The sequence below is a fragment of the Schistocerca cancellata genome, chromosome 4 (genome assembly GCF_023864275.1).
Source record: "Schistocerca cancellata isolate TAMUIC-IGC-003103 chromosome 4, iqSchCanc2.1, whole genome shotgun sequence".
Lineage (NCBI taxonomy): Eukaryota > Metazoa > Arthropoda > Insecta > Orthoptera > Acrididae > Schistocerca > Schistocerca cancellata.
Genome location: NC_064629.1, coordinates 807,146,912 through 807,159,846, shown reverse-complemented (window position 1 = coordinate 807,159,846; position 12,935 = coordinate 807,146,912). Strand labels below are relative to the sequence as shown.

Here is a 12,935-nt window from a genome sequence, read left to right as displayed (position 1 = left end):
TATCGTCAACATCATCATCATCATTTAAGACTGATTATGCCTTTCAGCGTTCAGTCTGGAGCATAGTCCCCCTTATAAAATTCCTCCATGATCCCCTATTCAGTGCTAACATTGGTGCCTCTTCTGATGTTAAGCCTATTACTACAAAATCATTCTAAACCGTATCCAGGTACTTTCTCCTTGGTCTACCCCGACTCCTCCTACTCCCTACTGCTGAACCCATGAGTCTCTTGGGTAACCTTGCTTCTCCCATGCGTGTAACATGACCACACCATCTAAGCCTGTTTGCCCTGACTGCTACATGTATAGAGTTCATTCCCAGTTTTTCTTTGATTTCCTGGACACCTTCCTGCCATTGTTCCCATCTACTAGTACCTGCAATCATCCTACCTACTTTCATATCCGTAACCTCAACCTTATTGATAAGGTAACCTAAATCCACCCAGCTTTCGCTCCCGTACAACAAAGTTGGTCGAAAGATTGAACGGTGCACAGATAACTTAGTCTTGGTACTGACTTCCTTCTTGCAGAAGAGAGTAGATCGTAGCTGAGCGCTCACTGCATTAGCTTTGCTACACCTCGCTTCCAGTTCTTTCACTATGTTGCCATCCTGTGAGAATATGCATCCTAAGTACTTGAAACCGTCCGCCTGTTCTAACTTTGTTCGTCCTATTTGGCACTCAATCCGTTTATATCTCTTTCCCACTGACATTACTTTCGTTTTGGAGATGCTAATCTTCATACCATAGTCCTTACGTTTCTGATCTAGCTCTGAAATATTACTTTGCAAACTTTCAATCGAATATACCATCACAACTAAATCATCCGCATATGCGACACTTCTTATTTTGTGTTCACATATCTTAATCTCACCCAGACAGTCTATTGTTTTCAACATATGATCCATAAATAATATGAACAACAGTGGAGACAAAATGGTTCAAATGGCTCTGAGCACTATGCGACTAAACTTCTGAGGTCATCAGTCGCCTAGAACTTAGAGCTAATTAAACCTAACTAACCTAAGGACATCACACACATCCATGACCGAGCCAGGATTCAAACCTGCGACCGTAGCGGTCACGCGGTTCCAGACTGAAGCGCCTAGAACAGTGGAGACAGGTTGCAGCCTTGTCTTACCCCTGAAACTATTCTGAACTGTGAACTCAATTTACCGTCAACTCTAACTGCTGCCTGACTGTCTATGTAAAGACCTTTAATTGCTTGCAAAAGTTTGCCTCCTATTCCATAATCTCGCAGAACAGACAATAACTTCCTCCTAGAAACCCAGTCATATGCCTTTTCTAGATCTATAGAGCATAGATAAAATTCCCTTTTCCACTCGTAACACTTCTCCATTATTTGCCGTAAGCTAAAGAATTGGTCCTGACAACCTCTAAGAGGCCTAAACCCACACTGAGTTTCATCCAATTTGTCCTCAACTAATACTCGCACTTTCCTTTCAACAATACCTGAGAAGATTTTACCCACAACGCTTATTAAAGAGATACCTCTGTAGTTGTTACAATGTTTTCTGTTTCCATGTTTAAAGATTTGTGTGATTACTGCTTTCGTCCAGTCTGATGGAACCTGTCCCGACTCCCACGCCATTTCGATTATCCTGTGTAGGCATTTAAGATATATATACTAAGATGGTATCTGTTCTTTCGGACATGTCCGAAAGAACAGATACCATCTTAGTATATATATAGTTATGGCTCACCGGCCACTTGAACATCTTCTTCTTCTGTGCGAATGCACAAACAGTGCCCGAACTCTTACGGGAATCGGCAACGCGCCGCGAGTAATGAGTATAATGGGCGGGGGCACTACGAATATAGTGCCGGACAATACGTCGAGTATGTGGGTTTCGCGGTAGGCGTGCTAGAGATAAATCCCTGCAGTCGCGCTATCCTCTGTGTCCTCGGTGGCTCAGCTGGATACCGGCACGGTAGCTCAGCGTGTTCGGCCAGAGAGCCGGTTGGCCTCTGTAATAAAAAAACTGAGTGGAAAGATCAACCACCGAACCTGAACAGGATGTCTTGCGACGTCCGCAACGACCAAACACAACGAAAAAAGATGGATAGAGCGTCTGCCATGTAAGCAAGAGATCCCGGGTTCGAGTCGCGGTCGGGGCACACATTTTGATCTGTCCCCGTTGACGTATGTCAACACCTGTAAGCAGCTAAGGGTGTTCATTTCATTGTAATGCCATTTAAGACCTGACATTCCACTGTATTTGATGAGTTCCGACTTAGTTTCATCTACTGCTTTATTGCACTGCAAACTATTGACCATTTTCTCCACTTCCTCAAATGTGATCCTATTTCCATCATCATTCCTATCCCATTGTACATCGAAATCTGAAACATTACTGATTATTTTTATTTTATCTTTTCTATCGAAATAGTCGCGGTTGCCAAACCACAGTCCAACACGGAAGAAATGAGCTCCCTCGACAGGATTTATTCTTTTATGTGAAATCTCATGTGCGAAAAGAGCGCCAGATTGGCCCGAAAGTATGAAAGCGGGCGCGGCCGTCGTTGCCAAAGAGTGTGGAAGCTGCGTGCTGAATGGAGGGGCGGCGAGCCGGGGTTTATAGTAGTGCGGAGAAAGGCGGGCCGCAGCCTCACTGTTACCATGGCCGCCGCCGGGCCGCCACTGCCTCTCCTGCTGCTAGCTGCCGCTGCCGCTGCCGCCGTCGCACACGGACAGGTAAGCCGGAACCGACCGCGCTCTCGCCGCCACTTCTGTTGTGTGCCGCACTTGCTGTGTTCCTGTTCGTGAAGCAAGCTACGCGTTGGCTTAGAAGACACACGGATTTGTGATTTCCTGTCTGAGAGGTCACAGTTCGTAGTAACTGACGGAAAGTCATCGAATAAACCAGAAGTTCCGACTCCCAGGGGATCTCAAGTTGATTCCGTATTTCTAGATTTCCGGAAAGCTTTTGACACCGTGCCTCACAAGCGACTTCTAATCAAGCTGCGGGCCTATGGGGTATCGTCTCAGTTGTGCGACTGGATTCGTGATTTCCTGTCAGGAAGGTCGCAGTTCGTAGTAATAGACGGCAAATCATCGCGCGGTCGGTTCCGGCTTACCTGTCCGTGAAGTGATATCAAGTGTTCCCCAGGGAAGCGTCCTGGGACCTCTGCTGTTCCTGATCTATATAAATGACCTGGGTGACAATCTGAGCAGTTCTCTTAGGTTGTTCGCAGATGATGCTGTAATTTACCGTCTAGTAAGGTCATCCGAAGACCGGTATCAGTTGCAAAGCGATCTAGAAAAGATTGCTGTATAGTGTGGTAGGTGGCAGTTGACGCTAAATAACTAAAAGTGTGAGGTGATCCACATGAGTTCCAAAAGAAATCCGCTGGAATTCGATTACTCGATAAATAGTACAATTCTCAAGGCTGTTAATTCAACTAAGTACCTGGGTGTTAAAATTACGAACAACTTCAGTTGGCAAGACCACATAGAAAATATTGTGGGAAAGGCGAGCCAAAGGTTGCGTTTCATTGGCAGGACACTTAGAAGATGCAACAAGTCAACTAAAGAGACAGCTTACACTACACTCGCTCGTCCTCTGTTAGAATATTGCTGCGCGGTGTGGGATCCTTACCAGGTGGGATTGACGGAGGACATCGAAAGGGTGCAAAAAAGGGCAGCTCGATTTGTATTATCACGTAATAGGGGAGAGAGTGTGACAGATATGATACGCGAGTTGGGATGGAAGTCATTAAAGCAAAGACGTTTTCCGTCGCGGCAAGATCTATTTGCGAAATTTCAGTCACCAACTTTCTCTTCCGAATGCGAAAATATTTTGTTGAGCCCAACCTACATAAGTAGGAATGATCATCAAAATAAAATAAGAGGAATCAGAGCTCGAACAGAAAGGTTTAAGTGTTCGTTTTTCCCGCGCGCTGTTCGGGAGTGGAATGGTAGGGAGATAGTATGATTGTGGTTCGATGGACCCTCTGCCAAGCACTTAAGTGTAGATTGGAGAGTAATCATGTAGATGTAGATGTAGATGTAGAAGTGATTTCTGGCGGTCCCCAAGGTAGTGTTATAGGCCCTTTGCTGTTCCTTATCTATATAAACGATTTGGGAGACAATCTGAGAAGCCGTCTTCGGTTGTTTGCAGATGACGCTGTCGTTTATCGACTAATAAAGTCATCAGAAGATCAAAACAAACTGCAAAACGATTTAGAAAAAATATCTGAATGGTGCGAAAAGTGTCAGTTGACCCTGAATAACGAAAAGTGTGAGGTCATCCACATGAGTGCTAAAAGGAACTCGTTAAACTTCGGTTACACGATAAATCAGTCTAATCTAAAAGTCGTAAATTGAACTAAATACCTAGGTATTACAATTACGAACAACTTAAATTGGAAGGAACACATAAAATGTTGTGGGGAAGACTACGTTTTATTGGCAGGACACTTAGAATATGTAACAGATCTACTAAGGAGGCTGCCTGCACTACGCTTGTCCGTCCTCTTTTAGAACACTGCTGCGCGGTGTGGGATCCTTACTAGATAGGACTGACGGAGTACATCGAAAAAGTTCAAATTATTATCGCGAAATATGGGAGAGAGTGTCACAGGAATGGTACAGGATTTGGACTGGAAATCGATACAAGACAGGCGTTTTTCGTTGCGACGGAATCTTCTCACGAAATTCCAGTCACCAACTTTCTCCTCCGAATGCGAAAATATTTTGTTGACACCGACCTACATAGGGAGGAACGATCACCACGATAAAATAGGGAAATCAGAGCTCGTACGGAAAGATATAGGTGTTCATTCCTTCCGCTCGCTATACGAGATTGGAATAATAGAGAATTGTGAAGGTGGTTCGATGAATCCTTTGGCAGGCACTTAAACGTGATTAGCAGAGTATCGGTGTAGATGTACATGTAGATGTAGAAGTGCGCTGGCTCCCAACATAGAACGACTGATCGTGACGAACACGCGTTCATTACGTTTCCCCTAGAGCACAAATGTCGCGATTTTAATGTGAAAACAAACGACTGTATTAATATTATTATTTCTTTTGACTCATTAACCCTTTATGTGGACTTAACAGATATATCCACTCGTTCTCACTGAGTTCGTCGGATATGTCCGTCCTCGGGGATTCTGTGGTCTTTCCTTAATGGGAATGACGAGTCATAGGCTGACTGGTGTTATGTCGTAGGTAAAGCTGATTTCAATACGCGGTATCTCTCTTCAGTTCCACCGGCCGTTGTGGCCGAGCGGTTCTAGGCGCTTCCGTCCGGAACCGCGCTGCTGCTACGGTCGCAGGTTCGAATCCTGCCTCGGGTATGGATGTGAGTGATGTCCTTCGGTTGAAGTAGTTCTAAGTCTATGGACTGATGACCTCAGATATTAAGTCCTATAGTGCTCAGAGCCATTTGAACCATTTTTTCTCTTCAGTTTCGTGCGTCGGGTGTCAGTAAAAAAAAAACCGCTTTTCGTACAATTTCTGTTGTATTACTAGTGTGAAACTGTCTGTGACGGCAAAAGGGCGTAGTCTGTCGGAATCAGAACTAGAACGGTTTCTTTAGACAGTGATAACAAGTTTAGTGACAAATCTGAGAGTTGGCGAAACATGGGAGGTAAGGGAAACAGGTTTAGAATCATCTGACGACAATACGGCACTGTAACGGACGCCACAATATGCTGTTGTTCGTGACAGTTCGGTTTTGCCACCGCTTTTCTTTTAATGGTGAGAAAGATGTAAATATGTCACTAATACAAAAGCGAGCGATAAATTGTTTTCAGTGTTTTGTACATTAATCTTTGTGCAGAACAACAACTGACGTAACCAGCTTATCTGCACATCAGTACTCAGTTACTCATCCAAATCTTGCAGCAAAATCTAGGTTCGCAGTTGGCAAGACACAACAAGTGATGAAGTAAAGATACTGCTCGGGACATTATTCTTCAGAGCATTCTGAACAAGTTGGGACCCAAACTGCACTTTTGGAAGATGGAGTCGCTTGACATATCATGCTTTAAGAAACATGAATGAAGAAGATTGCACTGATTGTTGAAATTTTTCCACTTTGCAGACAGTACATCATATGACCCCTTAGAAACTGTTAGAAGAAAATATTTCAAAGCAGAGCCGATTGCGAAACAGCTGAGACACACATTCGGATCAGACTGTACGCCAAACACAGACATTAATATTGACGAATCACTGTTTTCCTAAAAAGAACGTTTCGGATGTAGGAAATTAGTTCCTTCCAAGCGTACCAGATTGAGCGTCACTTTATTTTAGTTGTTTGGAAGCTGTTCCACTTTATTGTTTGTACTGGAAAGTACACAGTTCCATTTAATTTTGATTCATAAATTAAAATAGACCAAGAAATGTTTTCATCAGTGAGCAAGACACGCGGTGTGACTAAGCCAGCCTGCACTACCGGAAATTACCCACTGAGGCGTGCGCGCGTAAAATACTCACTTTTTTAGACTCCTTTCTCTTAGTTATTAGGATTTGAGTTCATGAAAATCGATATTCTGCTTGTATGTAGTCCGTGTAGTTGGCAGTAGCTCAACGGCAACTTCTGGCAGCTGATTTTAGGAGGTGACCAACCACCGTACTTCGGTTTTTCGGGTCACGTTTTGATGTGGGAAATTTCATTGAATAATCGTGAGTTGCCCTTTCGAACTAGGTGCCCCTAAATTTCAGACATATTTTCCATCCGAAAGTTTTCTACAATATCTATTGTTCCAATTTCTCGAAGGCACTGACACTGTTAGTGGTAATGTCTGAATTGCGTAGAGTGCTTCTGAAAGAAGGACTGTTTTTCGTGGCGATGTTTGGCGCTGGTTGAGAGGACTTTCTTGTTATAAATATTCCAGAGACTACGTACGCTTTAAGCGGTTTTTCTTTGTGGGTGTTATTGTGTACTCCGTCACTGTCTGTGTTGCCGATGATTGTTTAACTTGATGCATCCCAAGTCTGTGTGGTTGGACTTAAAGTATTGTGTTTTCTCCTAAGATATTTGGTGTCTTTTTTTTTGTAAAAATTCAAGAAGAAAATGTTTCTCGACGTGTAGCCGTTGTCGATAATTTGTCGAACGGTAAATAATTTCAATGATGCGTATATGTCTAAGAAATTTACTCGCTTTCCTCGGGTTTCCGTTTTCGCTGTACATCGCACGTCTTCCGAATTTTCATTCGTTGGTCTTGCGCTGTTTTGTGCTTATTTGTACCCTATGGTAACGTGGACAAGTGTCAGATTACAATACTGAAAGGCATGGGTTCTATCCATAGTCGATCCCAGGGTTTCTTTGTGCCACTTATTATTTGTTTCACCTGTGGCAGTAATTTGTTAACGCGAAAATGCCAAGCTGCGCCGAGGCTCGGGCTTCACCTTAAATAATAAGTCGAACTAAGGTAGCCATACCACCTCCAATAAAACAATGTCTAGTAAAATCATATAGCGTTAAAATAAATATTCGGGCTGATGATACCATCGCCTTTTTTGTTAGTGTTTTAGACCAGACTACATCTGATAGAATTGCAGTATTTATTGCAGCATTCTTTTTAGGCTCTTTATTCTTCGATATAATGTTCGTGGATTCGCTTTGGTTCTGCTACTTCTCTTACGTATAGACGTGCATTAAGTGCTCTGTAACGATATCCTGTTACTTACTTAATGCGCTGGTGTGTGCACGTCTCTTCGTGCGGTAGTTACAAGAAATTCACGCAAAGTTGTGAGAAGCATAACGTCTCTGAAAACAAATGACAAGCTGCACGTGAATCAGATGGCACCACAGTGCTACTATCCACATCGGTTACACCGGTCAGAGCGCAATGTGCAGTTGAGATGTAGGAAAACGTGTCATGCACAACATGTCATTTAAATGTTTTAGCTTTGTTTATGAAGCAGCTTGCATTGGCATCGACAGTGAAAACAGCTTACTTTTCTTACCGTGTGAGTTCTGGGAATGCGATGTAATGTTTACTATAGTTTTGCGGATGTATTTATTTTAAATTACCGAAGCATAGACAATGCGTGTTGCTTGATTATCTGAACGTGCTCTTTCTTTTTGTGCGTCTTATCTCTAAGCTGACTGGCCAAGTTCTAGTATTTGACGCTTTGGTATTTGGTAATGCGTAAAATTTTTAAATGATTCACAAATACAACTAAAGCAGAGTAGAACCATTATGAAACAGGACGTGGAATACGTAAGTTAGTTTACGACTGTTTTGAGACATCTTCCTATTCGTACCAAATTCAGAATCTTAAGAAGTGACATGAGGCCATGCTGCACTACAAGAGACACTCTGCATCACAACGCTTCTTGAAAGTTATTATCGTTTTGAGCATTTGTTCTTGCTAATAGTGTTTCAATTATTTACTTCGAAATTTGTGTTTAGAATTATCTATGTATAGGGGCAAAATTAATTGAGGACCAGTAATTCAACACGTGTGGCGAAATTATTTAGTTTATTATGTCACATTGCCAAGAAACTGCACATCCATTTGTAAACGAGCAACGTTGATGTAATGTAAAACTCTCCAAAAAAATTTACAACTCATCAGGATCTGCAACAAACTACTGGCAATAAAAAAAACTATTTCAAATTTCTGATTGCTGGTTGAGGTAAGAAGGTCATTACTATGCGCTAAAATTGATTATTTGGCATTTCGTTGTGGGTTCGAATATCGACAGCGGTAGTAGGCAAAATGACGGGAAATCTACATTTCCATTCGTGAAAGAAGTGGCCTACAAAATATTCATTGGAACGATTCTTGAATACTGATCGTATAGATCAGTGTCAGATTACCTAACCTGGTGACGTTGGATTAATAGAAGAGAGGGAGAAGATCTAAGGAAAAGAAGCGCGTTTCGTCACGGGTTCGTTTTGCTAGCGCAGGGGCGTAAGGGAGATGTTGAGCTAACTCCTGTGGCAGCAGCCACAAAGTGAGACGCCGTGCATCGCGGAGAGATTAAGAGATCACGCGTTCCGAGAGGAGGCAGGCGACGCCTTATTCCCTACCACACACGTCTCACGAAATAATCGCGACGAGGAAAATAAGAGAAATCAGAGCGCGTACCAAGAATCGTGCTCACAGCGCTCCATTCGCGAATGGAACGGGAAGGGGGAGAAATCCGTTTGGTACCCTAACACCCTCCGCCGCACGCCGTAGGGTTGCTTGCAGAGTATAGATTAGACATGTAAGTACAACTGAAGTGAAAATCTGAAATGCTGTGTAAAAGAGGGACGAAACAAACAGAAATCATAGAATGACAAAACTGTAGAGTGCACTTGTTAAACGACGCGGCAAAAATAATAAGCACGCCGTTAGACGGGGAATTCGGGCCAAGTGACATGTTTCAACTGAATAGATGACCATTTTTCTAGCTTTACTGCTGCTCTGATGTTCGAAACATTTTTCTAGAATTTTTATGTAAATAAAAAGTACCAAAATTATATTTTTCTTTCATGTAAAAAGAAATTAAAGTTTCTTGCAGTTCCATAATATTTAAGAACTATGCACTCGGCATTTCCCCTTTATTGGTCTCGTCTTTTTCGGATCATTGCAGTGACGAAGCCTGCTGTATTTTAGCTAGCGAATCCTGAAGTAAAAGCTGTAGTAGTGATCAGTTCCTTGCAATTGTTTCGGTTGGCAGCAACTGAATTTGACAGAAATCTGTGATTCGTTAGAAGAGAAGTGGTGTTCCGAAAATGCGGTGTCTAGTCTAATGTACATTCACTAATCTTATTCTTTTTTATCACAAGTGATATTTACTTAAATGTACTTATGTTTTAGAGTGTTTGCATATGATTACTGAGTACATTTTTGAGACCTCTCTTCTTCTTCTTCCAATTCTTCACATATGACCTCTGTATGACCACAAGTTGTCCTTTATGGATCAGGTCTTCCTCTTCTGCTTCAGCAACCTTTTGATCCTATCTCTTCTTCTCACTCCTATTCTTCAGTGGTCTGCAGTACCCTCCTTCCCTCTTTTTCTTGTCAGCTCCACTGGTGGTTCTCCCAGATTTTCCTGCACTCTTTTGTCGTTTATCTTTAGCATATTGGTCGGCTTATACTTGCTTTTTCTATTTCACTTCTCTTCCGCCTTGATCCTTACCTCAAATCAAGTCTTCCTGCATCCAACAGTCCACTTAGTTCTTGTCTTTCCTATTGTCTTACCCGTTGTCTCTTACACTTTTGGTCATTCTACTCATGTCTATCCTGATCTCGCAAATCTAATCATTTTCAGCCTGATTTCTCCTGATATTGTACACATTCTCCGGTACCGTTCATCCTTAGGCCTTCGCATCCATATTTCACCGCCTCCTTTAGTGCCCAGTATTTCCCTAAGAAGTTTTTTTTCTTTTTTCTCTAGTTTTTGCGCACCATGTGTTGTTATTGTTATCGTCTGAGCCGCATATACTACTGAATTTCTCACCATTTTATTGTAATCATTGATCTTTATGTCTGTAGATGAAAGTGTTGTATTGTAGACTTCTCGATTCGTACAGAAAGCTGATCACATCTTCTTCGTTCCCCCTATTATCCTCTCACTGCTCCTGTTTGTTCCTGTCGTATATTCCCCTAGGCATTTAGATTTGCCCACATTTTGAGGGGTTGCCCCCTTGCGTTTTGCAATCTCCAGTGGTATTTTGTGTCTTCGTTTTGTTGCTGCAAGCAGTCTTCAATCCTACCCTTCTGGCTACCCTACTTAGGTTGTTAGGTTGTTTCTTTTGCGCATTCTTCTGTCCCACTTACTATCGCTATGTCTTTCGCAGAGACTAGGCAGACCACTAGGGCCCTATTGTCCTTTGTTTCCCTCACGTGCCTCTTCGGTGCTCGCATTTCGTTGTTTATTACTCTCTACTAACTGACCTTATTCTTGCACTTGCCTTTCTGTCCGGCAGGATCACCGTTATCAATACTCGCATTTAGTGAAGTCTCTGAGATATCGGTGGTAAGTGGACGGCATTGTGAACACTATGTCTATGTTCGCAGGAATGGAGCAGTCTGTACTCACTGGAGCGGGCGCAAGGCGCGCAGGAGTTGAGCGACACTTGCAGCGCCCACATGCGGATGTACACGCAGAACCTGCGCAACGGAACCTTCTGGGCGCAGTACAGTGAGTACAAACAGTTATCCTGACATTAAAAAGCTGTACTTATTACCTCAGGACCAATGGAATACCGTCGCATACGTGCGATCGACTGTCGACTGCAATCGCGTATTTACTATCAGAATTTTCGCAGTGCGTTGTACACTGAATAGCCAGAGCCAATGAAACTGGTACACCTGCCTAATATCGCGTAGGGCCCCCGCGAGCACACGGAAATGCCGGAACACGACGTGGCGTGGACTCGACCCATATCTGAAGTAGTGTTGGAGGGAATTCACACCATGAATCCTGCAGGGCTGGATATCTCTTCTGAACAGCACGTTGGAAGGCATCCCAGATGTGCTCAATAATGTTCATGTCTAGGGAGTTTGGTGGCCAGCGGAGGTGTTTAAACTCAGAAGAGTGTTCCTGAAGCCACTGTGTAGCAATTCTGGACGTGTGGGGTGTGACATTGTCCTGCTGGAATTGCCAAAGTCCGTCGGAATGCACAATGGACACGAATGGCTGCAGGTGATCACACAGGATGCTTACGTACGTGCCACTTGTCAGAGTCGTATCTAGACGTATCAGGGGTTCCATAATACTCCAACTGCACACTCCCCACACCATTAAGAGCCTCCACCAGCTTGGACAGTCCCCTGCTGACATGTAGGGTCCATGGATTCATGAGGTTGTCTCCATATCCGTACACGTCCATCCGCTCGAAACAATTTGAAACGAGACAGTCCAATGTCGGTGTTGACGGGCCCAGGCGAGACATAAAGCTTGTGTCGTGCAGTCACCAAAGGTACATGAGTGGGCCTTCGGCTCCGAAAGCCCATATCGATGATGTTTCGTTGAATGGTTGGCGCGCTCACACTTGTTGAGGGTCCAGCACTGAAATCTACAGCAATATGCAGAAGGGTTGCACTGCGGTCGCGTTGAACGATTCTCTTCACTTGTCGTTAATCCTATTCTTGCAGGATCTTTTTTCCGGCGGCAGCGATGTCGGATGTTTTACCGGATTCCTGATATTCATGGTACACTCGTGAAATGGTCGTACCGGAAAACCTCTCCTTCATCGCTACCTCGGAGATGCTGTGTTCCATCGCCCGTGCGCCGACCATAACACCACGTTCCAACTCGCATAAATCTTGATAACCAGCCATTGTAGCAGCAGTAACCGATCTAACAACTGCTCCAGACACTTGTCTTAGATAGGCGTTACCGACCGTAGCGTCGTATTTTGCCTGTTTACGTATCTCTGTATTTGAATACGCATGCCAATACCAGTTTCTTTTGCTTTTCAGTGTAATTGACGGGTAGTGATCCAGTAAAACTGAACTTACATCTGGTTCTCTAAAGCAGTGTGATAAGCCCTTTGAAGTTCATGATCTACAGGGTACACCTATGCGGTGGCGCTGGAGTCTACGCGCTCTTCGAATAATGGAGTCAGATGACATTTTCACGAGTATTTGGGCGACAAGAGGTGGAGAGGTAAAAAGGATGGAAAATGAGGGTTTAAACTCCCGTCGATCTCGAGGCCATTAGAGACGGAGCACAAGCTCCGAATATTACGAGGACGGGGAAGGAACTTGGCCGTGCCCTTTGAAAGCAGTCATCTAGGCATTTTCCTGGAGCGGTTTAAGGAAATCACGGAGGAGATGTTGTGGTCTAATGATCCTGGTTACCAGACTTTGCGCCAAGGTTCTGGATTAAATTCCAAACCTCTCCGTTGCATCTCATGAAGTGAGAGCATGTGACACTGTTGATGGTGAATCGTCCGTCGGATGGGGACGTGAAGCTCGGCGGCCTACCTTGTACTATTCCAGAGGAGTAGGCC

At 43.7% G+C, this 12,935-nt stretch overlaps 1 protein-coding gene across 1 annotated transcript in view; it reads left to right on the top strand.

Moving 5' to 3' along the window:
* The first annotated feature begins 2,487 nt into the window (after positions 1 to 2,487).
* LOC126184443 (nose resistant to fluoxetine protein 6-like) overlaps positions 2,488 to 12,935 on the top strand; it is a 223,761-nt gene continuing 213,313 nt past the window's right edge. Inside the window, exons 1-2 of the mRNA XM_049926833.1 lie at positions 2,488 to 2,715; positions 10,996 to 11,119. Of these exons, the coding sequence (XP_049782790.1) occupies positions 2,488 to 2,715; positions 10,996 to 11,119 (352 nt within the window). The remainder of the gene's footprint in view (positions 2,716 to 10,995; positions 11,120 to 12,935) is intronic.